At 39.8% G+C, this 26575-nt stretch overlaps 1 protein-coding gene across 1 annotated transcript; it reads right to left on the bottom strand.

Annotated features, from left to right (window-relative positions):
• Positions 1–9493: 9493 nt before the first annotated feature.
• Positions 9494–15015, bottom strand: LOC131316109 (probable LRR receptor-like serine/threonine-protein kinase At3g47570). Its single transcript, XM_058345391.1, has 3 exons — positions 11215–15015; positions 10108–10546; positions 9494–9692 (listed from the first exon to the last, which is right to left on the bottom strand). Exons 1-2 carry the CDS (start codon positions 13901–13903, stop codon positions 10140–10142), a joined length of 3096 nt encoding a protein of 1031 aa, XP_058201374.1. The 5' UTR covers positions 13904–15015; the 3' UTR covers positions 9494–9692; positions 10108–10139.
• Positions 15016–26575: the final 11560 nt, after the last annotated feature.

The raw sequence follows: 26575 nt of genomic DNA, 5'->3' as shown, positions 1-26575 counted from the left end.
ACTACTCGAGAGATGTTGATCAAGTCCAAGCAATGTTGGAACTTGATCCCTGTAACCACTTTGGTGAGCATATCCGCAGGGTTATCTGCAGTCGGAATCTTCTGAAGAAGAACATCCCCTTCCTCTACAATCTCCCTGATGAAATGAAACCGAACATCGATATGCTTGGTGCGGGAATGGTGAACCTGGTTTTTCGCCAAACAAATGGCACTCTGACTGTCACAAAAAACCTCCACGTTTTTCTGAGCAATTCCCAAGTCCTCAATCAAACCATGTACCCAAATAGCTTCCTTGAAAGCCTCTGTCACTGCCATATACTCTGCCTCTGTAGTAGACAAAGCCACCGTTGACTGTAACGTTGACCTCCAACTGATTGGCCCTCCAGCAAGTGTAAACACATACCCTGTAGTCGACCGTCGCTTATCTAGGTCACCAGCATAATCGGAATCCACGTAACCAACCAAATGCTGACCAAGTTTTCTGTTTCTCTCGTACTTCAATCCAATATCCACAGTACCCTGAAGATACCGTAGAATCCATTTCACAGCCTGCCAGTGCTCTTTCCCTGGATTGTGCATGTATCGACTGACCATGCTAACTGCGTGTGAAATGTCCGGCCTCGTACAAACCATAGCATACATCAAAGCTCCCACAGCATTGGCATAAGGAACCTGAGCCATTTGCTTCCGTTCGTCTTCCTTCTGCGGCGACATCGATGCACTAAGTTTAAAATGAGCGGCCAAAGGTGTACTGACAGGTTTGGCTTTCCTGTCAATCCCAAATCTCTGCAACACTCGCTTCAGATACTGCATCTGAGTCAAACAAACTGTGCCTTTCGCCTTGTCCCGCTGAATTTCCATGCCGAGTATTTTCTTTGCCTCCCCGAGATCCTTCATGTCAAACTCCTTACTGAGTTGAGCCTTCAGTCTGTCAATCTCCACCTTGCTCTTACATGCAATCAGCATGTCATCTACATATAAGAGCAAATAGACAAATGATCCATCCGGGAGTTTGCAGAAGTAAACACAATGGTCAAAGTGACTTCTTGTGTACCCCTGCTCCATCATAAACCGATCGAAGCGCTTGTACCACTGTCTCGGCGACTGTTTCAACCCGTATAGCGACTTCTTCAGTTTACAAGCCCAATTCTCCTTTCCTGCAATTCTGTAACCATCTGGTTGAGCCATATAGATCTCCTCATCCAGATCTCCGTGTAGAAAAGCGGTCTTGACATCGAGTTGGGCTAACTCAAGGTCAAACTGTGCTACCAATGCAAGCAAGATCCTGATCGACGAATGTTTGACGACAGGGGAGAACACCTCGTTGTAGTCGATCCCCTCTGTCTGTGCGTAACCCTTGGCTACCAATCTTGCTTTGAACCTGACTTTCTCAGATCCTGTACCTTCCTTCTTCGCATAAACCCACTTGCAGCCAATAGATTTCTTGCCCTTGGGAAGTTGAACCAAATCCCATGTCTGATTCTTGGAGAGTGAACCCATCTCCTCATCCATCGCCTCTTTCCACTTGTTACTATCTGTACACTGCACTGCCTCCCGGTAAGTGGAGGGGACATCATCGTCTGTCACTGGAAGTGCATAAGCTACTGTATCAGCATATCGAGCAGGTTTCCGGATTTCCCGCCTCGGTCTGCTGGTTGCAATGGATTCTGGCTGCTGTGGTATTTCCTGTAATGAAGCCTCCTCTTCAATAATGACATCCTGATCAACGGGTTGATCCTCAGGACGGCTGACTGTCTGAACAGTCTTGGCTGGAACAAGGGGAGTCTCAACCTCCGCCTGTTCTGAATGCTCCACCTGCTGCTGGGCATTCGGCTCCACATTCTCCTTGGAAGGAACCTGCTGTAACATAGCAGATTCGTCGAAAGTAACATCCCTACTTAGAATCACCTTCCTGGACTCGGGACACCAGAGCCTGTATCCCTTAACACCTGAAGTGAAACCCAAGAAAACAGCTTTCTTGGCTCGTGGATCTAACTTGGACTCAGTTACATGATAGTAAGCAGAACAACCCCAAACATGTAACGAATCATAATCTGTAACTGGTTTTCCAAACCATACCTCCATCGGAGTTTTCCCTCCGATTGCTGCTGACGGTAAACGGTTGACAAGATGGGAGGCATATTTGAGAGCCTCACCCCAGAACGCCTTGCTAAGCCCGGCATTTGACAACATGCACCGAACTTTCTCCACCAAAGTGCGATTCATGCGCTCAGCTACTCCATTCTGTTGCGGCGTCCCCGCAACTGTGAAGTGTCTGACTATCCCCTCCTCCCGACAGACTTGGAGAAAAGGATCTGACTTGTACTCGCCACCGTTATCTGACCTCAGCTTCTTGATTTTCCTTCCTGTCTGCGTCTCCATCATTTTCTTCCACTGAAGGAAGATTGGAAGGACCTCATACTTGTGCCTCATGGTATAAACCCAGACACGTCTGGAGAAATCATCAATAAATGTCACGAACCATCGTTTGCCTCCCAAAGTTACATTTTTGGTCGGCCCCCAAACATCTGAATGAACATAGTCAAGAATCCCCTCTGTGCGGTGAACTCCAGTGCCAAACTTGACTCGAGTTTGTTTGCCCAATATACAATGCTCACAGAAGCCAACTTTCCCTGTCTTGGCCCCTTTAAACAAGCCTTGCCTTACTAAACCCTGTAAGGCCTTCTCGCCAGCATGCCCTAAACGCATGTGCCATAGCTTGGATGCATCGTCTTCGTCTGAGCTAGTAGTAACGGCCACTCTCCCTGTGACTGTGCAACCGTCTAGGAAATACAAGTTTCCTTTTCGGCTACCTTTCAAGACAATGAGCGCCCCTCGAACTATCTTTAGCACTCCACCCATCATCGTAATCTTGTATCCTTTCACATCAAAGGCTCCAAGCGAAATGAGATTCTTCTTCAAGTCCGGAACATACCGAACGTCTGTTAGCACCCTAAACGTCCCATCATGCAACTTCAAACGGATTGAACCTATCCCTTGGACTTTGCAAGCGGTGTTATCGCCTAGCAAAACAACTCCTCCATCGAGATCTTGAAAACTCGAGAACCAGTCCCTGTTGGGACACATGTGGTAGGAACATCCCGAATCTAGTATCCACTCATCTGAATGGTCAGGTGATGATGAAACTAATAGTGCTGACTCTAGATCATCCTCTGTCTCCTCTGCAACATTTGCAGCTGGTTGTTTGTTCGGACAATCTTTCTTCCAGTGCCCCTTTTGACGACAAAGGGCACACTCGTCTTTCCCCAATCTTCTCTCTACAGACTTCCCCCTTGATTTTGAGCGAGACCTCCTTCGCCCTCCACCACCAGTCCTCCTAGTGTCGGTTCTGCCTCTTGTTGTCAAAGCTGATGCGGACGGGTCACGGTGAGCTTGCTGATCCCTCTTCCGTACCTCGTTATTCATCAAAGCATTTGAAACGTCATTAAACTTGATTTCTTCTTTACCGTACAATAAAGTAGTAGTCAAATGATCATAAGTATCAGGCAATGAATTTAACAACAGTAAAGCTTTATCCTCATCTTCTATGGAAACGTCTAGATTTTGCAAATCAGCCAAAATCTTATTGAAATTGTTCAAGTGTTGGTTCATAGTCGTACCTTGCACGAACTGGAACCCGTAGAGCTTCTTCTTGAGATACAACCGATTCTCAATACTCTTCGTCATGTACTTGTTTTCCAATTTCTCCCATAGCTCTTTAGCTAACGTTTCCTTCATCACGAAGTATTTCTGATCCTTCGTAAGACAAAGTCTGATGGTGCCACAAGCTTGGCGATTAAGCTTTATCCAATCCTTGTCTGAAATGTCGTTCGGCCTCTCCTCTAACGTAATATCCAACTCCTGTTGATACAGAACATCCAAAACTTCGCATTGCCACATGCCGAAGTTACTTGTTCCGTCAAATTTCTCCACCTCGAACTTAGCATTGGAAACCGTATTCCTTTGCCCATAACTGCTCGAAGTGACCTTGGGATGCTCGGTATTCTTCTCTGCAGATGAAGAAACTTCCGAGGTCTCCTTAAACTCTTCTTCCGCCATTAGAACTCCTTAAACTCCACCCACGTGAATATCCGGTGCACAAAAACACCAAAAAACGGCGCTTTTTAGCCAACCAACGGACAAAACACCAATGTCGGAGCTGAGTTACGGAAAACGGAGTGCGGCGTTGGATCCGGAACGTCGAGAATAGTCAGGAACGACTACTCACTTGCGCAAATCAGAGTTGAAACGGCTCCGAAATCGCAAAATAACACCTTCTGGAATATTCCTTGGATCAGAGAATATTCCCTCTGGTTAGGGCTGACTGGACCTGCTGACTCAGCAATAAATGCTGACTGGGCGCTAATGATGGGACCTTTTTGCTGTTGTGGCGTACACGTGGCGCCCACCTGGCACTGACGTGGAATGACACGTGGCTGATGACGTGGCTGATGACTCAGCCCCTCTGATGATGTGGCAGATGACGTGTCTGCTGACTGGGTGACACGTGTCGTGCTGACTGGGCGTAACCTTCTGGCCTTCTGAAGCTTCTGGATCGATGATGTCAAGCTGACATCAGCGTCTCTAGGGGAGTCAGTAGCACTGGATAATTTTCCCTGGCTTTGACTAGTCAAAAACCAGCACCTGGTTTTCCTTTTGAGAAGCAGGGAATAATTTCCTTCTCCCAAGAAAATTGACCCCACGTTCACAGAACCATCTTCTTCAGATATATAAAAGAAAAAACAAAAGATAAGACCCACTGTTCTTATTCTTTTCCTTTAAGCACGCACTGTTCTGGTTCCAACTTCAAACCGCAGGTGCGGCTTGCTCCGACAAAGAACGGCGACGGCGATGGCTGTTCCGAGATCGTCTCGCCGAGGTGCACAAGACTTAATGATCAGATCTATTTTTCGATCACTTTCCAGTTCTGCGATTTCTGGACAGAACTCGTTGTACACGCAACTCCGTCGAACGGACCGTGTGGCTACTGTGGACCTCCGTTGTCGACGGGCCTTGGTGCGTTGGAATCGTCTCGATGAGATGCACTAGACTCAGTGCTCAAACTGAGTGGAGGATCAGAAATCCGTGCTGTGATTTTCGGACAGAGACCCTGAAACAGAGACAACAATGGTGTTTTGTGTTCTTGGTTGCCACTACACTGCTCTGATACCAATTGTAGTGCTAAACCAGAGTCAAACCAAGCAAACACAAACACACAACACAGAGAAACACAAGGATTTACGTGGTTCCCCAATAATCGGGTACATCCACGGAGGGGCAGCGGATTCACTATATTTACTGGAGGAGGATTACAACAATCACTCAGACTCACACAGTATTGCCTCACAATCTACTCGTGTATCACTCTCTTCTCTCTGATTTCTGATACAACACTCTGAACCAAAGGTCTCCATTTATAGCCAGATGAGACCCTGTTCATTTGCCACGGTAGTCTCCCTTCATTTTCCACAAAGGAGGCTGAAGGATACTCCACAAAAGAGGCTGAAGGATACTGGAGTAAGAGTCAAAGATTTCCCTTCATTTTCCACAAAGGAGGCAGAAGGAAATGCAGGCGTGGGTTGGAGCCACAAAAGTCAACACCTTAGACACTCCTCCACACAACCCTCTTCTTCTAATACGAAATTGCACTCTTCTTAACAAACACCACTAATACACTAGATACCACACCGATTTGAGAGTTCGGGAGGCCCCAATGCAAATCATTTGCCATGGTGTGCAGTACACTATTGTGGTGGGTCTGAAAGGACTTAACTACCGTTCGGCCGGAAATAACTGAGGCACCAAACAAAATTGCTAAAAAGTGTCCACACGGCCATGACTTCTGTCCAGACGGAGAACACCAAAAGCGGCCAAACTCCGTAGGTGTTTGATCCGCACCTGCAACTACGAAAGCTGGAGTTGAAATAACCCAAGTAAACCCACCAAATCACCAGAGAAAACTGGCGGCAATTACTAATTTGCAAAATGAATGCACAAAGTGTGTTAATATTGATCAATAATGCATCTGAAGTAGGCGCATAAGAACCCAATTAGTAATTGGAAGCCACGAGCATTAAGGACTCAAAAGTCTATGTGCATAGCTTGTCTATTTTCACTCCTCTGCCACACTTCCTTTGAAATCATCTACTGTGATCTTATAATCAGCACAATGCTGATAAGATTCCTCATATGGAAGTGAGTACAAAGTACGTGCAAATCAGTACCTAATTGAACAAGTGTAAAAATTGAAGTAACACATTGAAATGCTTAAAGCTTGTACGGGACAAACGACTTCTCCATACAGCAAAAACCTTGTGCTTCAGCATTTGCGTGCTGTGTAAAGCAGTACCAGTGGTGTAATAGCATTTTCATAACAAATTCACCTAGGCACTCAGAAAAAGGTTCTTTGTGTATCCGAAACAATATTGACATTTGCAGACGTAGAGAAGTACATGAATTGTCTGTAATTGAACCTATCCTTATGTGGCCAAGTTCTTCTTTCCTCTAACACCAAATTTTGATGGATGGAAGTGCCGAAACCAAAGTAAACCATCAAACTTGACAGGGACCCTTCGTCATTTTTCACCACCTCAAGTCAAGCTCTCTTTGGGATGAAACTTGTTTTGCATTCATTTCATATGAATCGAATAAAATAGCATGTCTATCCACAATTTGACACTTTTCATAATATTGGCCTTGATCTTTGGCATCATTTCTGGGGGTTACAAAACAGCTTTGGATCCTCTGTCCAGATTATCTGTCACACTTCCCTGTTCAACACTTCACGTGTTGACAAGTGTCCACCAATTAAACTTTCCTTTAACTCCGTTGAAATCACTACGGTTCTTCCTTTAATCCCATTTTTGTGCTCGGCGATTAGCTACACAAATTGAGGAAAATAGTGATTTACTTAATCCCAATGGAAATACTATTTTCCTTGTTCAAAAAATAAGTACTCCTCCGTTATACACACAAGCATTCAGCTAATTTCTTCCCCGTCACTCATTAGTGATCGATTAGACTTAGTTTTAATTGGCTTTTACTCTGAGTGGGGACTGATGTCACATTTTTGTAGTGGATTTGCATCTAATTCCATTAGGTTTACAGCCGGGGACATATTCAATGGGAAGATGATAATGAGTTGGACTAGCTGAAAATTCTAATGAGTCGAAGACTTGGTGACAAACTTGGTGCTGCTCTAGCAGACTAGCACCATAAACACTGCCTATTAGTGGCCTTACGCCCGCCTCACCGGTAATTCCAAAGAATAATGATTCCACACTTTGCATGTTTTCCATGTCTTGACTTGAGTACCACGCGAGAAAATAGGTCGCAACAGAGATTTTCCATACCTTATCTTTGAACCTTTCTCACAATTCTCAAATGAGGCATAGAAACTTCAGGGGGATCCGGACGACGTGACCAAGAAAAACTCGTCTGGTTCAACAGTACCGATCAAGTTGGCCTTGCATACATTACCATTCTCACATGGATTGCAAGTATAAAAAATCTGTCGTTCTTCAGTCTTATTGCCGAAAGATAATCTCATCATGCCATTCCCACAATGAATGGACGACCTTATTAGATGACAGGAATTTGAGTATTTGGATTTGGCACAGGTTGTGTGTGTCAAAGACAATAAAATCAACGAGAGTAAAATTTCCCGCCTTTGAACCAACATATCCTCCACTATTCCCCAAGGTATTTTTATTGAGCGATCAGCTAGTTGAAGTGTTATCGAAGTTGAGTTAAGCGAACCTAGTTCTAACTGCTCATAAACTGAATAAGGCACACAACGAATAGTTCTCACTCAAGGTTACTTTCCTCCAGGATGATATAGGATTTTTAGCACACTAAAGAGAGAATATATGGTGCTCATTAAGGCTCAAAACGATGAAACAACACTTAGATAGGGAGCGGACTTGCTGATGCATGCTCGCTCTAGCGAGCTTATGCTAGTGCCGTGCCTGACATATGTGCTCGAGCTCGACAGCTAGGGGTTGGGGGTTTCGAGAGGCCGCCAAATCATTTCCCATGTTGTGCACTACACTTTTTCCGTGTAGAAAGAGTCATTTACAACAGCAGTGCAGAAAGAGTCCATTCCAGTTGTTCTCCCCAGTTTCACTTGAATTGCCTTTGTTTTCTTCAACGTGTATAGCATTTCCAGAAACTTAGTGTGTTAAAAAAGGAGTTAAGGGTTAGGGAAAAAATGGGTCCCATATAAGGACAAAAATTTTCACATGCATTATAAATTGCACGATTCAATTACTGAAAATATCTACTTTTGATTTAATTTCAAAAATTTGGATTTGGAAAATACTTTCATCCACGTAATTTTTAATTCAGATTATATGATTTAGTCAGTCATGTTGTGTTTTTATCCGAATGTCCGCCCGAGTGCCGACCGACACCCGGACCCGAATTGTCCTCCTCTCATCCTCTTTTACTCTCTCAAATCAGCTAATCATCATTAGACTAGTTGTTTTTTCCAATGGTGTGCACTAGACTATTTGTTTTTGGAAATTCCAATTGTCCTTGTTTGATTTATAACGAAAAAAACTGAATATAAAATCAAAGGGCAGAAACAATGCTAACAAGTGTCCGGATGGCCGTGACTTCTGTCTCGACGGAGAACGCGCGCCGGAAGAGAACAAACTTCAAGGGTGTTTCATTGTTTGATCCGCACTTGCAACTACAAAAGCTGGAGCAGAAATAACCCGCGTAAACCCATCAAATCACCAAAGAAAACTGAGGCCAGTTAATTTGCAAAACGAACGCACAAAGTGTGTGAATTGGAAGCATTTTCACCCCAAAAAAAAAAAATTATGTGGATAGCTTGTCTATTTTCACTACTCTGCCACTCTGCCTTTGGAATCATGCATTGTGAATTTGTGATCTTGAAATCTGCATAAATGCTGACGAGATTCCCCACAGGCAAGTAAAAATACAGAATTAGCAAATCATTTAACTTGTTTATGAATATGCTACTGCAAATGGAATTCCGACAATTGAACATATGCAAAAATTGAAGTAACATATAAAAATGCTACTTCTATTGAACCAATGACTTTTCGATACAAAGCTGCGTATAGCTGTGACGTAATTCCATTTTCATAACGAATTCACATAGGCCACTCAAAAACTGGTTCACTGTCTGTCCAAAGCGATATTGACATTTGCAGACGCATAGAAGAAAAAAAAAAAGCAAACCATCAGACGAGACAGGTATCCTTGCTCATTTTTTACCACCTCAAGTTTTGCATTCAGGTCATAGTTTTTGGGGGTTGCTTCAATTTTTTTTCTCACTTCTATGATCTGCTAGACGTACCATTTGTTGTATCACAGCTTTCTCAGTATCCTTTCCCTCTGTTTCATAAACCACCTAACAAACACTGTTTAGAGTGTTATAACAGATGCTGAATGGTTCAAGCAAACCGTGGAATCCATAGCCTACTTAAACTGCAGAATTAATAAGACTTGAGACAGTATCATCATACCTAGCCATTGCCTTATTGAAGTACATTTATTCAAGGAAGTTGCAAACTGAGACAAACTAAAAACGATAAAGAAGCTGTACGGAAAGTTACAACATAGAATACTGCTATATGTCTATAACAAACAGCAGAAGCAATTGAAGCATCACGTAGCTATTGCGTCAAGAAGTGTCTTCAACACCAGCTACACCTCAGAAACCTAGGACAAGAACAAATTGATGATTAGATCACACAAATGTTGGATGGAATATGATGAAAAGCATAAAAACGGACACATAGTTAAGAAGCTATAGGACATTTCAAATTAGTTTTCTTGGGACTTCATCAAATAAGTGACTCATGATGCAAGGCAATGGAAGAAATGAAGAAAAAGTTGAATGAAACACCACAAATGGCAGCTGCCTTAAACATAACTCTTCTCCTTCTGCTGTAGTTAATGCTAGCATGATTTGAACAGAGTAAATTGTGTCCACCTAGGTCTAGTAGAATTGTTGTGTTAGGCCATTTAAGTATATATAGAGAAAACCAATGTTAGCTGGACTAGTGAAGAAATCTGATGGTTTCAATGCAAAATGCTTGATTTTTCTTAGTTGAGTACGAAAGTGTTGTCCTACCTACTCATTGATCACACAGGAATTCTAGATCTTCAACCTCCATGTACTCCACTTCCAAGAAGAATGTTCTTGATCTTATGCAAATCAGTGACAACCACATTGATGTCCGGTCGATCTGTTGCTTGTTCCTCTGAACAAGCGATTCCAACTTGAAGTAGTGAAATCAAGCACTCGTGAATTTTGTGATTCTTGAGAGAGCTCTGATTCCGAACGCTGCTGATACTAGTGCTTGCCTCACCAATTTGTCCTTGCGGAATCAATGTTGGGTCGAAAATGCTCTCCACTGATTCGAGTGGAGCCATCTTAGCAAATTGGTGGAGTGTCAGACTATCGGTAAACATGTCATCTGTAGGTCTCTTCCCGGTGAACATCTCCAACAAGAGTATGCCATAGCTATACACATCGCCAGATGTTGAGGCCTCATTTCCCATGCCGTACTCTACAGTATGTGAACCATAAATTATTAAATAAACATATGACGACACTTGGTTAAAAAGTATCATAGCATAGTAATGTGCCTTGTGCAGACAATAATTTACAGTGATACAACATTTGCTTCTTGTGGTTATATGTTGAATTGAGGAGTTGATGGATCTAAATCTTCGTAAGAAGTCGAAGCTACGATTCACGAATTTTACTTCAACTTATTGATTTACACAGTAAAGAACTTGAAAACTGTCTAATTTCCTCATTCAAGTGGGAATAGCATAACTAACGATGCCAAACTCTATTCCCCAAATTGCTTCACAGCCAGCAGATCCAACTTGATAATGAGAAATGGCCATTGCTAAAAAAAGAATTCATTTTCTTCTGTTCTCTCTAACTAAGATGGCTACACGTTGGTACATTTTCACATATGGGCGAAAAATAAGCCCTTTGTCCCAAGAAAAATGCTGGACTTTTTTTAAAGTGGTATCCGAGATTGCCCTTGATTCTCAGGCCTTTTGAGAGCCAAATGATTTTTGTAAGGAGAAAATCAAACAAACAATCAGCTTTATTTAAGTGATTGACGTACCTGCAGATTAAGAAGAGACGTCTATCATCGCTAAATAGCATTCGAAGTGGTTTTGAAAAAGAAAAATCAAAAGTGCTAAGAGGTATATTTACCTGGAGCGGCATAACCAACAGACCCTCTTATGTCAATGGAGCTTGATTGATTTGCAGAAGACTCATAGGTGGCATTGAGAAGGAATCTTGCTAAACCAAAATCAGCTACACGTGCAATCATTTCATTGTCCAGAAGAATATTGCTCGGCTTCAAGTCACAGTGAACTATAGGATCCCAACAATGATGGTGAAGATAATCAAGAGCAGAAGCAACATCGATTGCAATATGAAGCCTTTGTAGCAGGTTCAAACTCCTTTCCTCCTCATGCACGCCAACTCCATTCCCATTTGGATGCAACCGCTCCTCTAGGCTCCCATTGATCATGAACTCATAAACCAGAGCTTTGAAATCATTACCTTGATAGTCAATACTCGAACATGCTGTAAGAATCCTTACAAGATTCCGATGTTTGATGCTCCTCATGGCTTTACACTCGGCTATGAAACTCTTTGAGGCACCACGGAATTGAAGGTTTAGAACCTTCACGGCTACAACTTTTCCACTTTGATCGAGAATTCCTTTATAAACTGAACCAAAACTACCCACTCCAATTAAGTTGGCTGGAGAGAACCCATCAGTAACTCTAAGCAGAGTTTGGTAGGACAATTGCGGAAACGAATTTCCTAAAATCCGGAAGGGGGGTACTTTTGTTGTCTTCCTAGACCAACAAAGATAAAGAACACCCAACGTCAAAAATAGTCCTAGAAGCCCAAATGATACCGAGAGTATTAATTTCCCAATTAGAGAGAATCGTTTCCTTCTACCCTTTTTAGAGTTGCAACTGCGCTGCTGCAATTCAACTATGCCCCCACAGAGCTTGTTGTTTCCTCCAACAGAAATGGCAGTTGCATTCTTAAATACACCTCTTTCTGGTACTGCGCCCTCAAAATCATTGAATGACAAGTCTAATGTGTTTAAAAAGATGAAGCCATCCAAGTACTCTGGGATTTGTCCTGAGAAATTGTTGTGAGAAAGATTTAATTGGTCCAAACCTCTCAAATTAGCTAAGGTTGCCGGAAGGTTTCCCCATAATTTGTTGCCATCAAGGTATAAGAATCTTAGTTTTACACAACTACCGAGAGTGCTTGGAATTCCTCCTGACAGTGTGTTCTCAGAAGCACTAAATTCTTCTAGATTTTTTAAATTTCCTACTTCTACTGGAATGTTACCAGCCAAATTGTTGGAAGATATATCTAGATACAACAACGATGAGATAATGATAACTTCTTTGGGTATGATACCACTAAGGTTATTATGATCAAGATATAGTACCTGCAATAATTGACATTTCCCAAGACTTGAAGGGATGCTGCTTTGGAGATTATTTTGAGACAAAATAAGTTGATTTAAAGAAGTTAAATTTGCAAGAGATGATGGGATCTCCCCATAGAAATTGTTACCATGGAGATACAAATACTGTAGCCTTTGAAGCTTCCCAATATCAGCAGGAATGTTGCTGCTTAAATGGTTGTGGGACATGAAAAGAAGCTGCAAATTGATAAGATTCCCTATCCCGGTTGGGATGCTCCCACCTATGTTATTTCCATTCAAAGCTAGTTTACGAAGGTGAGCGGAAAAGTTGCTAATTGATTCAGGCAACACACCTCCAAGTTTATTGTCGCTCAGTGACAGAATGCGCAACTTGGTAGCATTTGTCAATGAGTTTAGAAAGCTCAAGTCATCCACTTCCCCTGTTCCTAGATGATTATGTTCTAACTGAAACAACTCAAGATCACACAACTTTTCTAAAGGAGGGACTTTTCCTTTAAATCTATTTGTTCCCAAAACAAGGTCATATAGGTTGGTGGCATTGCATACTGAAATAGGTATATAACCAGTAAACAAGTTGTTGCTGAGACCTAGGCGTTTAAGATTTGGAAGAGTGATTCCTAGGTCAGAAGGAAGGCTGCCTTCAATTTGGTTATATGGTACTACTAAGTGTCTCATAGAAGAGATATTATAGATTGAGAAAGGAAAGGTACCGACCAACTTGTTCACTCCTATTCTAAGAACTTCCAATTTTTTGCATCCACCAAGAGTATCTGGTATATTCCCGGTAATACTATTGAAATAAGCAGCAAGGTTCGTAAGAGATGATAGATTCCCAAGAGTAGAAGGCAGATCTCCTGTTATGTTATTTCTTGCGATCAGCAGTGTCTTGAGCTTAGTTAAAGAACCGAGCACCACAGGAATTTTCCCTGCCAGCCTATTACCTGAGAGTTCAAGGGCAACAAGGTTAGAGCAACCGGATATACTGGACGGAATTTCACCAGAAATTGAATTATTGACCATTGTCAATATTTGTAGTCTTCGCAAGCGGCCAATTTCTGGTGGAATTTTATGACTCAAGCTATTGTTACCCAGCCATAGTTCCTTGAGAAAGCTCAAATTCCCAACATGAGGTGAAACAAACCCAGTGAGCTCCTGATGTTCAAGCCTCAACACGATAACCCTCTGGTGTCGGCGGCCACATGTCAAGCCAATCCAGTGACAAAAGTGAATGGTTTCATTCCACGAGTCCAGTGCTCCAAAGGGATCACTCGTTATTGCGGCCTTGAACGCAAGCAAGGCTAGACGATCGGTCTCATTCCCCCCTTGCACAAAGCAGGCCACAAGAGAAGAGCCAGAATGCAAGGACAACAGAAAAACGACGTATGTGAAAAGGAAGAATGGCTTTAACACTGCCATACCATGTGGTGATTGGAATGTTAATGCTGAATTTGCTGCTTGCTGATAACCTTGCTTTAATAGAGCATTGGTGTCTTTGCTTGAGACTTGTCTTTATAATAAAAAATAAAAAAAACGAACCGGTAATTCAAAATTACAGTGGGGCCACGTTTATAAATAAAAGAAAAACAAAATGGAGTGGGATCAATGGACAATGAGTAGTCGTTTCCATGGTTTAAGGCCTTGTTTGGCTTCACTTTAGAGCATCTCCAACCATGCTTCAAATCTCATTTTGGTTCTCCAAATCTTCGTTTTGAGGAATGTCCCTCCTCCACCCATACTTCATTAGAGGTCTTCAAAATGAAAAACCATTTTTCATTATTCATATATGAAGAATCATACGAAAAATGAAGAACCTTCTTCATTTTATTAATTTCTTCACTTTAAAATGCTATAGTTTAATGTATTATAATTTATTTATCATAAAATTGGTATAATTAAAAAGAGATTCACAGTACCTTTAAAATGAGACCAATAATCAATATATTTAACCAGTTTTTAAAATTTAAAATTTTGGAGGGAAAGTTGAGGTTTGGATAGAAATCATATATTTTGAAGAAATGAAGAATGATAGATTGGAGTTCATGTAAATAGTTATATTCTTTGAATCACTTTTTCAGTTATATATTGCCATGACTTTCATAAAATGCTTGTCGCAATTTTGAGCTCGGCGATTCACTTCACAAATTGAGGAAATATTGATTTACATAATCGCAATGGAACTATTTCCCTTCTTCAAAAAAATTATTCCTCTGTTATTCACCCAAACATTCAGCTAATTTCTTCACCATTGCTAATTTTTTTTTTTTTTTTGAGCAACAGGCAATTCATTACATTCAAAAGCCCGAAGGCAAAGATTACATCACAATACATAGAAACATGAGTGAACCAAAACTACCAAAATTTAAGACACGAGCTCCTGCTCAAAGCACTACAACTTACAGGCTCTATGACGCATTACTGCCGAAATAGACCAACACTAGGTGATGGCATAGGATCCATCGTCGACTTGGTAGTAGAGTACCCAACGGGAAACCCAACTCAAATAATTAGTTATCGCAATTGAAAACTCTTGGTTCTCATTAATTGGACTTTATAGTTATGTATCAACAGTATCATAGCCTTTCCTTTGTTGATGGCTTTAACTCTGAGTGGCGACTGATGTCACAGTTTTGTAGTGGATTTTGCATCTAATTCCATTAGGCTCGCAGTCGGGGACGTATTCAATGGCAAGATGATTATGAGTTGGACTGGCCGAAAATTTTAATGAGTCAAGACTATTCAGTGATGTGTTGATATGGATCCTCTTGAGATTGTTCTTGAAATTTAGGGAGCATTTGGAATGTATTGGCCTTAATCTCATACTGATTAGCCGTGATTGCGGGTAACCGTACACATGATGGTGTAGTATAAGCCGTGGGGCAAAGTTTGAGTTGAGAGGGAGGGGGTCAGGTACCACAAGCGCTCCATCAATATCATCTGCCATTGTGACTAAGTTGGTCTTTCTGTTACCCTTACGTCACTTTTCTAAGTTCAAATTAAGAGGTATGAGTTCAGGTTCCTGTGACCGACGACCAAGCATGCAAGTTCAATACCCCACAAGTGTAAAAACGGGGTACTGCGGACACATACACTAATTTGCCAAAAAGAAAACCAAACTCACAGTGGGTCAATGAAATCGCTTTATATCACGACACTGCTTCTCCACAGTGATCTTTGCTCGTTTTGTCGCTGATAGGTGCATAAATGTGCTTATTTATGCCCTTTAATTTACTCTTGTTATGTCCGTTTATTATATTATTTGGAGTTTGATAGTTGTTTTCCTTGTTTCAGTTTCCACAGAGCCGTTGGATAACAATCGGAGCTAAATTGAGAATTTTACCGGTGCCAATCGAATTAATTAAGAAAAGAGACCAAGTTTATGTTGGATATATTTGAAAAAGAGAAGTACCGTATAAAATTCCTAAGTTACTATGGAATTGGACCCACCTATTTACAAATCAGTAGAGAAGAACGGGGTAGCTACCTGTGGTGGGGAACCGACTACGGGGCTATAAGATAAAAGGAGGATATAGGGTTTAAAATATATACTTTTTCTCCCACGCATAAACCGAGAACAGAGGCTGCTGTGCTAGGATCTGTTTTCCACGGAAAAACGGTGAGAACGGGGGCTGCCATCAGGAGCTTTTCCCACGCATACAGAAAGCAATTGAGTTGTGCGGCTTTTGATCACGCCTCGGCCAGAGCTGTAGCAACACGACGGAAGAAGAAAACAAGCTTCAGGGTTTAATCTTTTTATTCTTTGCAAAGTTTTAGTTTATTGTTCAATGGAGTTTATTTGTTTCCCGATTATTTCTTCTCACTCCATGAGCAGCTAAACTATTTGGCTAGGGTGACGAGGAGGTCTCTCCAAGTAGCGTAATTGTTAGATTTCTAGGGTTTTATATTCAACTTGATTGTGTGACTTGATTAATTCATAACTTTTTATGAAGTTTTGTATTTTTCCAATATTCGAATGTGTTTGTATCCATGGTTTCAAGTACAGTCATGCAATGATTTTGAATGTTTCGAGATAGGCTTTGAGATGGATTATACAACGTGACGCGGATCGTGCCGTGGTTAAATCCAATGAGACGATCCGTACCGTGTTGAGATAGCCTATACGGAGTACGAATCTTGATTATATTTTTGGGGATTATCGATAGGAATTGCTATTCTTCGGTGATCTGGTTGAATGATGAATGTGAACCCTGGGTTTTGAAACAATTGCGTTACAGAGGGAGACTGAATCGGAAACCCTGGTCCATTCTCTAATCAGTTTACAACTCCTTTAATCTGCTTTCTAGTTTAGTTTTAGTGTAATCAAATCCAAATCAAAATCCAACTTCCTTTTAGTTTCAAAATTAAATTAGAAATTAATTGAAAGTACCGTAACTTAGCTTTTTACTCTCCGTGGACGATCTCGGACTTGACCTCTATTCTTCGAAATATTAGTTAATTTCCTGTTTTATAAATTATATTTTTAGTGCGAAAACGACAGACCAGTCGCCTCGTAACCTGTAGCTAATAGTACCAAAACTAGCAAACAAAATAAAAATAAATAACAATGAACTAAACTAAAAACTAATTGAATTAATGCAACCATGCAAATTGTCCCCGGCAACAGCGCCAAAATTTGACCGTCGTTCCGTGTCAAAAATAAATTTATAAAACCGAGAATTAACTACTACTCCGTAGAATAGTGGTCAAGACCGAGTATCGTTCCGATGGAGACAGTATGGCTGAGTTACAACAAATTCGATTAATTTTTAGATTAATTCGGGTAAAGCAAGTTTGGTTGTTTGAATTTGAAGAGTTTATTAAACTAAGAGAATAAATTAATGGGTAAATTTTCGTAGTCGTCCCTCTAGTTTTACCGTTGTCTCAATTTCATCCCTCTAGTTTCAATTGCTACCAAACAAACCCTCTAGTTTGTTTTACGTTTCAAATTGTTAAAATCATTAACACTGTTAATGAAACTAACGAAAAAATATGATTAAAAAATTCAGTGCTCCAATTTTTAATTTGGTTGAACCGGTGCGAAGATCTTATTTTTTTGATCATTTTATCCTAGATGGTCGTAATGAATTTTTTGCTCTAAATACGAAAACTCCTTATTTAGTTTTAGGGCTCTCTTAGGGTGCTCATTGAAAGGCGTTAGAGCCAAAATCCATTATAACCATATAAGATAAAATGATCAGAAAAATAAAATCTTCGCACCGGTTCAAACAGATTAAAAATTGAAACATTTAATTTTTTAACTATATTTTTTAATATGTTAACGGTGTGAAAAAATAAGAGTTCCAATTTTCAATCTGTTTGAACGGGTGTGAAGATCTTATTTTTTCGATTATTTTATCTTAAATGGTCATAATGGACTTTTGGCTTTAAGAGCTTTCAATGAGCACCCTAAGAGAGTCCTGAAACTAAATAAATAGTCTTCAGGTGTTCATTGAAAGGTCTTTAAGCCAAAAATTCATTATGACCAACTAGGATAATTAAAATGATCAAAAAGATAAGATCTCCGCACCGGTTCAACCGGATTGAAAATTGGAGCACTTAATTTTTTAATCATATTTTTCCGTTAGTTTCATTAATGGTGTTAACAATTTTACCAATTTGAAACGTAAAACAAACTACTGGGTTTATTTGGTAGCAATTGAAACAAGATGGACGAAATTAAGACAACGGTAAAACACTAGAGGAACGAATATGAAAATTTGTCCTAAATTAATTGAAAGTTTGTAACGATTGGAGAGAAAATCTAGGGTTCGAATCCACTTCGACTGCATAAATCCAACATGCATAGGCAAGATTAATTATTCGAATCAGAAGGGATTATTGTGAGGGCTTGCAAACCCTAGCAATAATCGTCAAGAAAATTATAGAGTTGGTAAAAGGCATAGATTATCCCATGGCACGGACCGTCTCAGAAGTACGGTCTGACCGCCTAATGGCACGGCCCGTCTTACGAGTATAATCTATCTCAGAACTCCAACTACAATTAATGAAAACCATTGTATAACTCGTATTTGAAAGCATGCATACAAATACTCAATAGATTAAAACTATCAAAATCATTCCATTCAATTGAAACAGAAAGGGTTCTTAGTTATATAATCGATCCGAATAATAAATCTAAAATCCATACATAAAATAGAGTTACTTGGTGCGAAGTTTCATCTTACCCCTAGATAAGGAGTTTAGCCGGCCATAGAGAAGAAAGATGGGATCGAGATTGAAGATGACAAGGAAGACATGACGTTTTTTTCCTTGAAACCCGCTTGCCTCTCTCTCCAATTGTTGCTGGAAAAATAACGTGCCCTAAATAATGAACTAAGGCCTGCCTTTATAGTCTCGGCCCAAAATAAGACTTAAAAACGTAATAATTCCTTCTGCTGCCCGCTGGTCTGGACCAGCAATTCCTTTGTTCAGACCAGAAAAACAGATTGAACAAATCGTTGCTCCAGCCTTGGTCGTCCGGACCAGCAAGTCCTTGGTCTAGACCAAATTTCTAGCCTTCGCCGTTTCGCTCCTTTTCTCGCTGTGGACTCCAGCAGAACGTCCTTAACTCATGATTCTTACTCGACATACCATTCGCTGTACCACAACAGTCTTAGTAACCTTTCTCTCAGTTCCATAAACCACCGGACAAACACCGATTAGAGTTGTATAATGCTGAATGGTACGAGCAAATCATGGAATCCAGTGGCGGAGGTGGCCCCGGCCCTTCTCCGAGCTCCTGAGTTTTAAAATTTTTATTTTGTATATACCTCATAGTTTTAAATATCGGCCGATACAGTACGTATCGGCCGGTTCGTACCGGAATTTTCGACTCCCGGTTCGGATATAGGCCGATATATCGGTGAGATTGAAATTCACAGGCGTATCGGCCGGTTCCCGATACGTATCGGTCTGTAACCGATTTTTGGACCGGGACGGCCGATACGGCCGGTACGTATCGGTTCTGAAAAAAAAAAAAAAACCAGACAAAACCAAAAAACAGAGCTAAAAAAAAAAACAGAAAAAATCAAAAAACAGAACTCCTTCCACACATATGTATATATTTGCTTCCACGTCATTCATGTACGTATCGGTACCTCCACGTCATTCATTCTGGCATTGAAGTTGTATTAGCAAAATTATGTTTGACTTAAAAGCTATGAGCTTGAAACTAGTTGTGGCTAGCGATTATGTAATGTAAAACCTCTATGATGTGTTTATTTTAATGTCTTCATCTTATTTTTGCTATTTATGTCAATTATATCGAAACTTATAATGTTGCATTTTTCTCATATTTGTAAAATTTTATTGACTTGCGAGTTTTGATAAATTATCGGATATTTCACATGAAGAGAATGGGCTATTACATGTCTTAAATTAATTAAAATGTGATAATTTAAGCTAATGTTTGGGGCAAAAGTATATTTTTCAAGTTTTATACATGTTGCTGATGATTTTTAAAAATTCACGACCGCGACACCCGATTCCCGTGACGTATCACCGATATGTCCCGATACCGATATACCGCGACCGATACCGCGACGGCGACCGATACCGCGATTTAAAACTATGATATACCTAATTTTGAATATTATTGATAATTATTCGTGTGTAGCTATTTATAATCTTAATAGTTTTGGTTTGAGTTGATAAGAAAATTGGTTATTTTACATTCTCATTTCTCAATTTTTTTTATAATTAAAGAAAAATCATGTGACTGTTGAAGTTGCCTGAAAAAAAAAAAAAGACAAAATGATTGATATATTTTAACTGCATTAGGCTATAATTGTTTCAATATGCAAATGTAATGTATTATAAAATAAAAACTTTATGATATAATACGTACACGTTCCGATAAAAAATATATATCAATGAATCCGGCCCCCCTCATGTCAAAATCCTGGCTCTGATACCCTACTTAAACTACAGAAGTAATAAGAGTTGAGACAGGATCATCATTCCAACCACAGCCTTATTAAAGTACATCAGGTGTCTTGAACAGAATCCATCTCGTTGTGCAGTAGCTAATGCTAGCATAGATAACATATGCACCCACGTACCATATGCACCTGCATAACTTAATCATTGAGAGGCGTAACCAAATCATTGAGAGGCGTAACAAAACCATTGATATGCATAACCAAACACTTCTTTCAATTGTTTTGTTGAGCCTCTCAGTGGTTTGATTACGCCTCCCAATGGTTTGGTTACGTCTCTCAATAATTTGGTTATACGGGTGCATATGGTACGTGGGTGTGTACCACAACATTTCCCTTTTTCATAGAAAATTGTGACCACCTAGGTCAAGTAGAATAGTTGTGTTAGGCCATATGTATTTAAGCATCTACAGTGAAGAAATCTGATGGTTTCATTGCAAAATGCATGAGTAAGAAAGTGTGGCTCCTACCTACTCATTGATCAGACTGGAATTCTTAGATCTTCAACCTCCATGAGAGGGCATTTTTGTCAAAAAAAGCCTAAATTACTGACATGTTACCTTCTTGCAAATGGTTCTAAGACGGAGGAAGGGTGTCACTTGGATAACGGGAGTAGTTGAGGGGGTCTTCATGGGTGTTTTTAAATGTGAGGGGGTGTTTACGAAAAAAAGTGATAGTTGAGAGGGTATTTATGTACTTTGACCTAAAATTTACTACTACAAAACGGCTTTGGATCCCCTCTCCCGATTATCTGTCTGACTTCTCTGTCTGACACCTCAAGTGTTGACAAGTTTCCACCAATTAAACTTTCCTTTAACTCCGTTGAAATCACTACAGTTCTTGCTTTAATCCCATTTTCGTGCTCGGCGATTCGCTACACAAATTGAGGAAAATAGTGATTTACTTGATCCCAATGGAAATACTATTTTCCTTGTTCAAAAAATAAGTACTCCTCTGTTATTCACACAAGCATTCAGCTAATTTCTCTACTGTCACTCATTAGTTATCGCAAGTGAAACTCTGGCTTCTTGTCTGATCGATTGGACTTTAGAAACCTAATTCTACCTTGGGACCTTTGATTGGACCTATGTATCATAGCCTGTCCTTTGTTGATGGCTTTTACTCTTAGTGGTGACTGATGTCACATTTTTGTAGTGGATTTGCATCTAATTCCATTAGGTTTACAGTCGGGGACATATTCAATGGGAAGATGATTATGAGTTGGACTGGCTGAAAATTCTAATGCGTCAAGAGAGACTTGGTGACAAATTTGGTGCTGCTCTAGCAGACTAGCACCATAAACACTGCCTGATTAGTGGCCTTACGTACGCCCCCCTCACTTTGTCACCGGCAATTCCAAACAATAATGATATTCCACACTTTGCAGCACACTTCAACCATAATCTTCCACTGGTATAGAAGGTCGAATGTGAATCACGAGGAAGTGATCCACCAAAGCATATTTTCCATGTCTTAATTAGTACCATGCGAGAAAATAGGTCGCACAGAGATTTCTCATACCTTATCTTTGAACGTTTCTCACAATTCTCAAAATGAGTCATAGAAACTTCAGGGGGATCCAGACGACGTGACCAAGAAAAACTCGTCTGGTTCAATAGTACCGATCAAGCTGACCTCGCATACATTACCATTCTGTCATGGACTTTTGCAAGTAAAACAAATCTCTAGTTCTTCAGTCCTATTGCCGAAAGATAATTTCATCATGCCATTCCCACAATGAATGAGAGAGCATTTGAAGTAGCAAGGAATGGACGGCCTTAGATGACAGGAATTTGAGTATTTAGATTTGGCACAGGTTGTGTGTCCAAGACAATAAAATCAACAAGAGTAAAATTTTCCCACTTGAACCGGCATATCCTCGACTATTCCCCTAGGTCTTTTTATTGAACGATCAGCTAGTTGAAGTGTTATCGAAGTTGAGTTAAGCGCACCAAGTCGTTTCCCATGTTGTGCACTACACTTTGTCCACCGTGTAGAAAGAGTCATTTACACACTTTCAAAAAGAAGAAAGAAACGAGTCCTAGCCTTTTACAACTGCACTGCTGAAAGAGTCAAATCTAGTTACTTGTATCCCACAAGGGCTGGAGAAAAAAGGGTGGCAATAGAACGCCATAAGTTAGTTAATTACTGAAAATCTTGGATTGTTATTTAATTTCAAAAATTCTGATTTGGAAAATACTTTCATTCACGTAATTTTTAATGTAGATTATTAGATTTACTCAGTCACGTTGCATTTTTATCCGAACGTCTGCCCAAGCGCCGACCCGACCCAAGATTAATTTGCAAAATGAATGCACAAAGTGTGTGAATACTGATGAATAATGCATCTAAAGTACGCAATAAGCAATTGGAAGCCACGAGCATTAAGGGCTCAAAAGTTTTTCCGAATAGCTTGTCCATTGTCACTACGCTGCAGCCATTCTGCCTTTGTGAAGTCATGTATTGTGATCTTGAAATCTGCACAAATGCAGACGAGATTCCCCGGCCACAGCCAAGTTAAAAAAAATACAGAATTTGCAAATCATTTAACTTGTGTATGAAAATGGTGCTACTACTAATCGAATTCGGAGTTCTGACAGTTGAACATATGCAAAAATTGAACATATAAAAATGCTACTTCTATTGAACCAACGAATCCTTGTGCTTGAGCATATTCAGGCTGTGTATTGCTGTGATGTAATTGCATTTTCATAACCAATTTACATAGGCTATTCGGAAACTAGTTCGCTGTGTATCCAAAAGCAATATTGACATTTGCAGACATGTTGAAGTATATGAGCTGTTTCCTCTAACACCAAATTTTGATGGAAAGAAGTACAGAAACAAAAGCAAACCGTCAAACTTGACAAGGATCCTTGCTCATTTTTCACCACCTCAAGTCCATCTTCAGGATGAAACTTGTTTTGCATTCAGGTCATATGAATCAACAAAAATAGCGCGTCTACCCCATATTTGCACTTTTCATGAGTATCCTACCTTTGGCAAAAAGAAAAATGAAGCAGCAAAATGTGAACTCTAAATTCTGCAAATAAGTGAGAAAACATACGTAAAATGGAAACGCCGAAAAAGTAAACAAATCATTGTTATACAAGCTTTCTGATATACTAGATGGTAACCACCATCAGCTTTCCTCTCCTACATTGTTACCACATGTTTCTTTGGTATATAAGTGGCCTCATTTCAAAAATGCTGCCTCATCTGCTATACTATGCTTTCTGTTTTACTCTACCAGAAACAATACTTTCTATGGTAATAACTTGAGAGTTGCAATAGATTTCTGGCAAGCAGTCGCAATGCTTGCCAATTATTGAGTCAATAATGTGTACATGCTGAAAAAAGCTTCACTAACCCTGTGTTTGGATGTAAACTTCATGGGTGATTCAGGGAGTGAAAAAGAATAAGACGAAGGAAAAGATTGAGTGAAAGGATAATGGTTCTGGATTTCTCCGCTATTTTTGTTTAACTCGATAAATCGTTCCACAAAGCTATGATCTAAACACAACTTTACACAATACACACACACAAAATAGAAGGGAGAAAAAACAGCTGCCTGCTTTCGAAATTCCAATCTGAAATAGACGAGTATCACAGATTCTGATTGTATTTCTTGATTCCAATCTGAAACAGCAGCCTGTTATATTGCTGGACACAATATAGAAGTAAGTAATGTGGTTGGTTCAATTTTTTTTCTCCTTTCTATGATTTGTTAAGACAAACCATTCGCTGTATCACAGCTGTCTTAGTATCCTTTCCCTCTGTTCAAGAAACCACCTAACAAACACTGATTAGAGTAGATAACAGATGCTGAATGGTTCGAGCAAACAGTGGAATCCATAGCCTACTTAAACTGCAGAATTAATAAGACTTGAGACAGGATCATCATAGTATGCCAAAGCCTTATTAAAGTACATTTATTCAAGGAAGTTGCAAACTGAGACAAACAAAAAACGACAAAGAACCTGAACGGGAAGGTATAGCATAGTATACTGCAATATGTCTATAACAAACAGCAGAAGCAATATGAAGCATCATGTAATTGCGTCAAGAAGTGTCTTCAACACCAACTACACCTTAGAAACCTAGGACAAGAACAAATTGATAATTAGATCACACAAATGTTGGACAGAATATGATGAAAAGCGTAAAAACAGACACATAGTTAAGAAGCTATAGGACATTTGAAATTAGTTTTCTTGAGACTTCTTCAAATAGGTGACCTATGTTTTCAAATCGGGATACGTATCATGTATTATAAGATACATTAACAAAAACAAATATAATATAAAACAATATTTATACCTAATTATAATGTAAAAATATGTTGGATATATGAAAATAAGTGTTTAATGTATGAAGAATAGGCTTTTAGGATGAAAATTTTCAAGTCTTCCAAGTAGGGTCTATCATATTAAGGCTTTCTGAAGTCATGCAATATATGATTGAAATATGTTCTTTCTTTTATATGAGCTTTGAATTTTGGTTTTCTCTAAATGTTTGGATACCGTCATAATTAGATCAAATGATTTAGAATGCATTTGTATTCCAATTCTTAAAATATGGTTTGATTTCTTCTCAATAAGAAATCGTAGGATACGTTCCAAATCTCATGATTTCAATGCAAACGAATGTTACCTGGACTAGTAGAATTGTTGTGTTAGGCCATTTAAGTATCTACAGAGAAAACGAATGTTAGCTGGACTAGTGAAGATATCTCATGATTTCAATGCAAAATGCATGATTTTTCTTAACTGAGTAAGAAAGTGTTGCCCTAGTACCTACTCATTGATCACACAGGAATTCTATATCTTCAACCTCCATGTACTCACCTAACCAAATGTCTAGATCACAAAGAGTCCATTAATCAAATGTCTTTCTGAGTTTCTCCCCATTACCCACCTAACCAATTACCAATTGGACTAATAAAACTACTACATTTTTTTTTTTTTGGAACTGACTAAGAAACTTGAACTGCCTTGTTTTCTTCAACGTGTGACACAAGGGAGAAAAAAGGGTGGCGAGATAGGACGCCATCATGTTAATGTTGGGAAAAAAAATTTAATTTCCTCGGCGAATTCCAGAGAACATTTCCATCATTCCATGATATACAAACTGAAATTACAGATTATACCGAACCGAAAGGCATTAACAAGTATACCGAGCTTGTATAAACCGTCTTCTTAAAACAGATTTGCTACCTTACCAACGATGTTGAAGGTAGCACCGGCATCGGTCTTCCAGGATAGAACGGCTAGACCATGATAATCGGAGCACCATCGAAAACCTCCTTGGTGAACTGAAATTATGTCTGTCTCTCTCCCAAAAAAAGAACAACACTCAAAATATTTGACTGTGGGGGATCCGAATTCTGTAGGGAACATACATACGGGTTGCAATATACAACCAAACGCTGACCTCTAAGTTGCCCAAAACGTGTGAAAAGAAAACCGCCGGAAAGAATTCTCCCAATTAATCTCACATCATGGGGTTCATATTTAGCCGCATACTTAATAGCATTGTCTTGATTCCATGTACCAAACAGGGGCCTTTCGGTTGTCCCAGGATCGAGAACCTTTGAATGCCCTAATTTCCATTTACCGAATTCAATTCTGAAAAATTCCAACAATTCCCACATTTGGCACCGAGTACAAAGCAAACCCAAGAGAACACCACGCGGGTGGTCCCACATCGTTTGGTGAAGTGTGAATTGTGTACTATATATAATAAATCGGCATCCTACCTTGTACAAGACTTTTTAAAGTCGTGAGAGCGTCAAAATCCATTGGAGCTTCACAGTTAAGCATGTTTACCTTGGAGTAATCCATGGATGGGTGACTTTACTGAGAAGTTTAATGGGCTTTGGTGTTCAAAGTGGACAATATTGTACAGGTTGGGAGTGGGTCGTTGATGTCATGAACTGGTTTGTTGTTGATGCATGTAAACCGAGACAACAAACTACCCACTGGAACTTCTCATAATGCAATTCAGTTCTTAGAGCATCCACAATGTAATAATCAAAACCAAAAAGTTACTAAAGTTAGCAATATTTGCTCAAAAAAGTGCTCACATTGTAATAACCAAACTTAACAATTTTTACCAATAACTAAAACTCAATAACTAAACCCAATAACCAAAT

The sequence above is a fragment of the Rhododendron vialii genome, chromosome 1a, assembly GCF_030253575.1.
Source record: "Rhododendron vialii isolate Sample 1 chromosome 1a, ASM3025357v1".
Classification (NCBI taxonomy): Eukaryota; Viridiplantae; Streptophyta; class Magnoliopsida; order Ericales; family Ericaceae; genus Rhododendron; species Rhododendron vialii.
The sequence above is the reverse complement of the archived record's forward strand: the minus strand, read 5'-3'. Positions and strand labels throughout refer to the sequence as shown.

What these genes read in the sequence shown, in the direction of transcription:
- LOC131316109 (XM_058345391.1), bottom strand. Translation starts at nt 13,903, where the DNA reads ATGGCAGTGTTAAAGCCATTCTTCCTTTTCACATACGTCGTTTTTCTG. An exon ending in TGTTGGTTATGCCGCTCCAG is followed by an intron (nt 10,547 to 11,214) that starts GTAAATATACCT and finishes CACATACTGTAG; the next exon opens with AGTACGGCATGGGAAATGAG.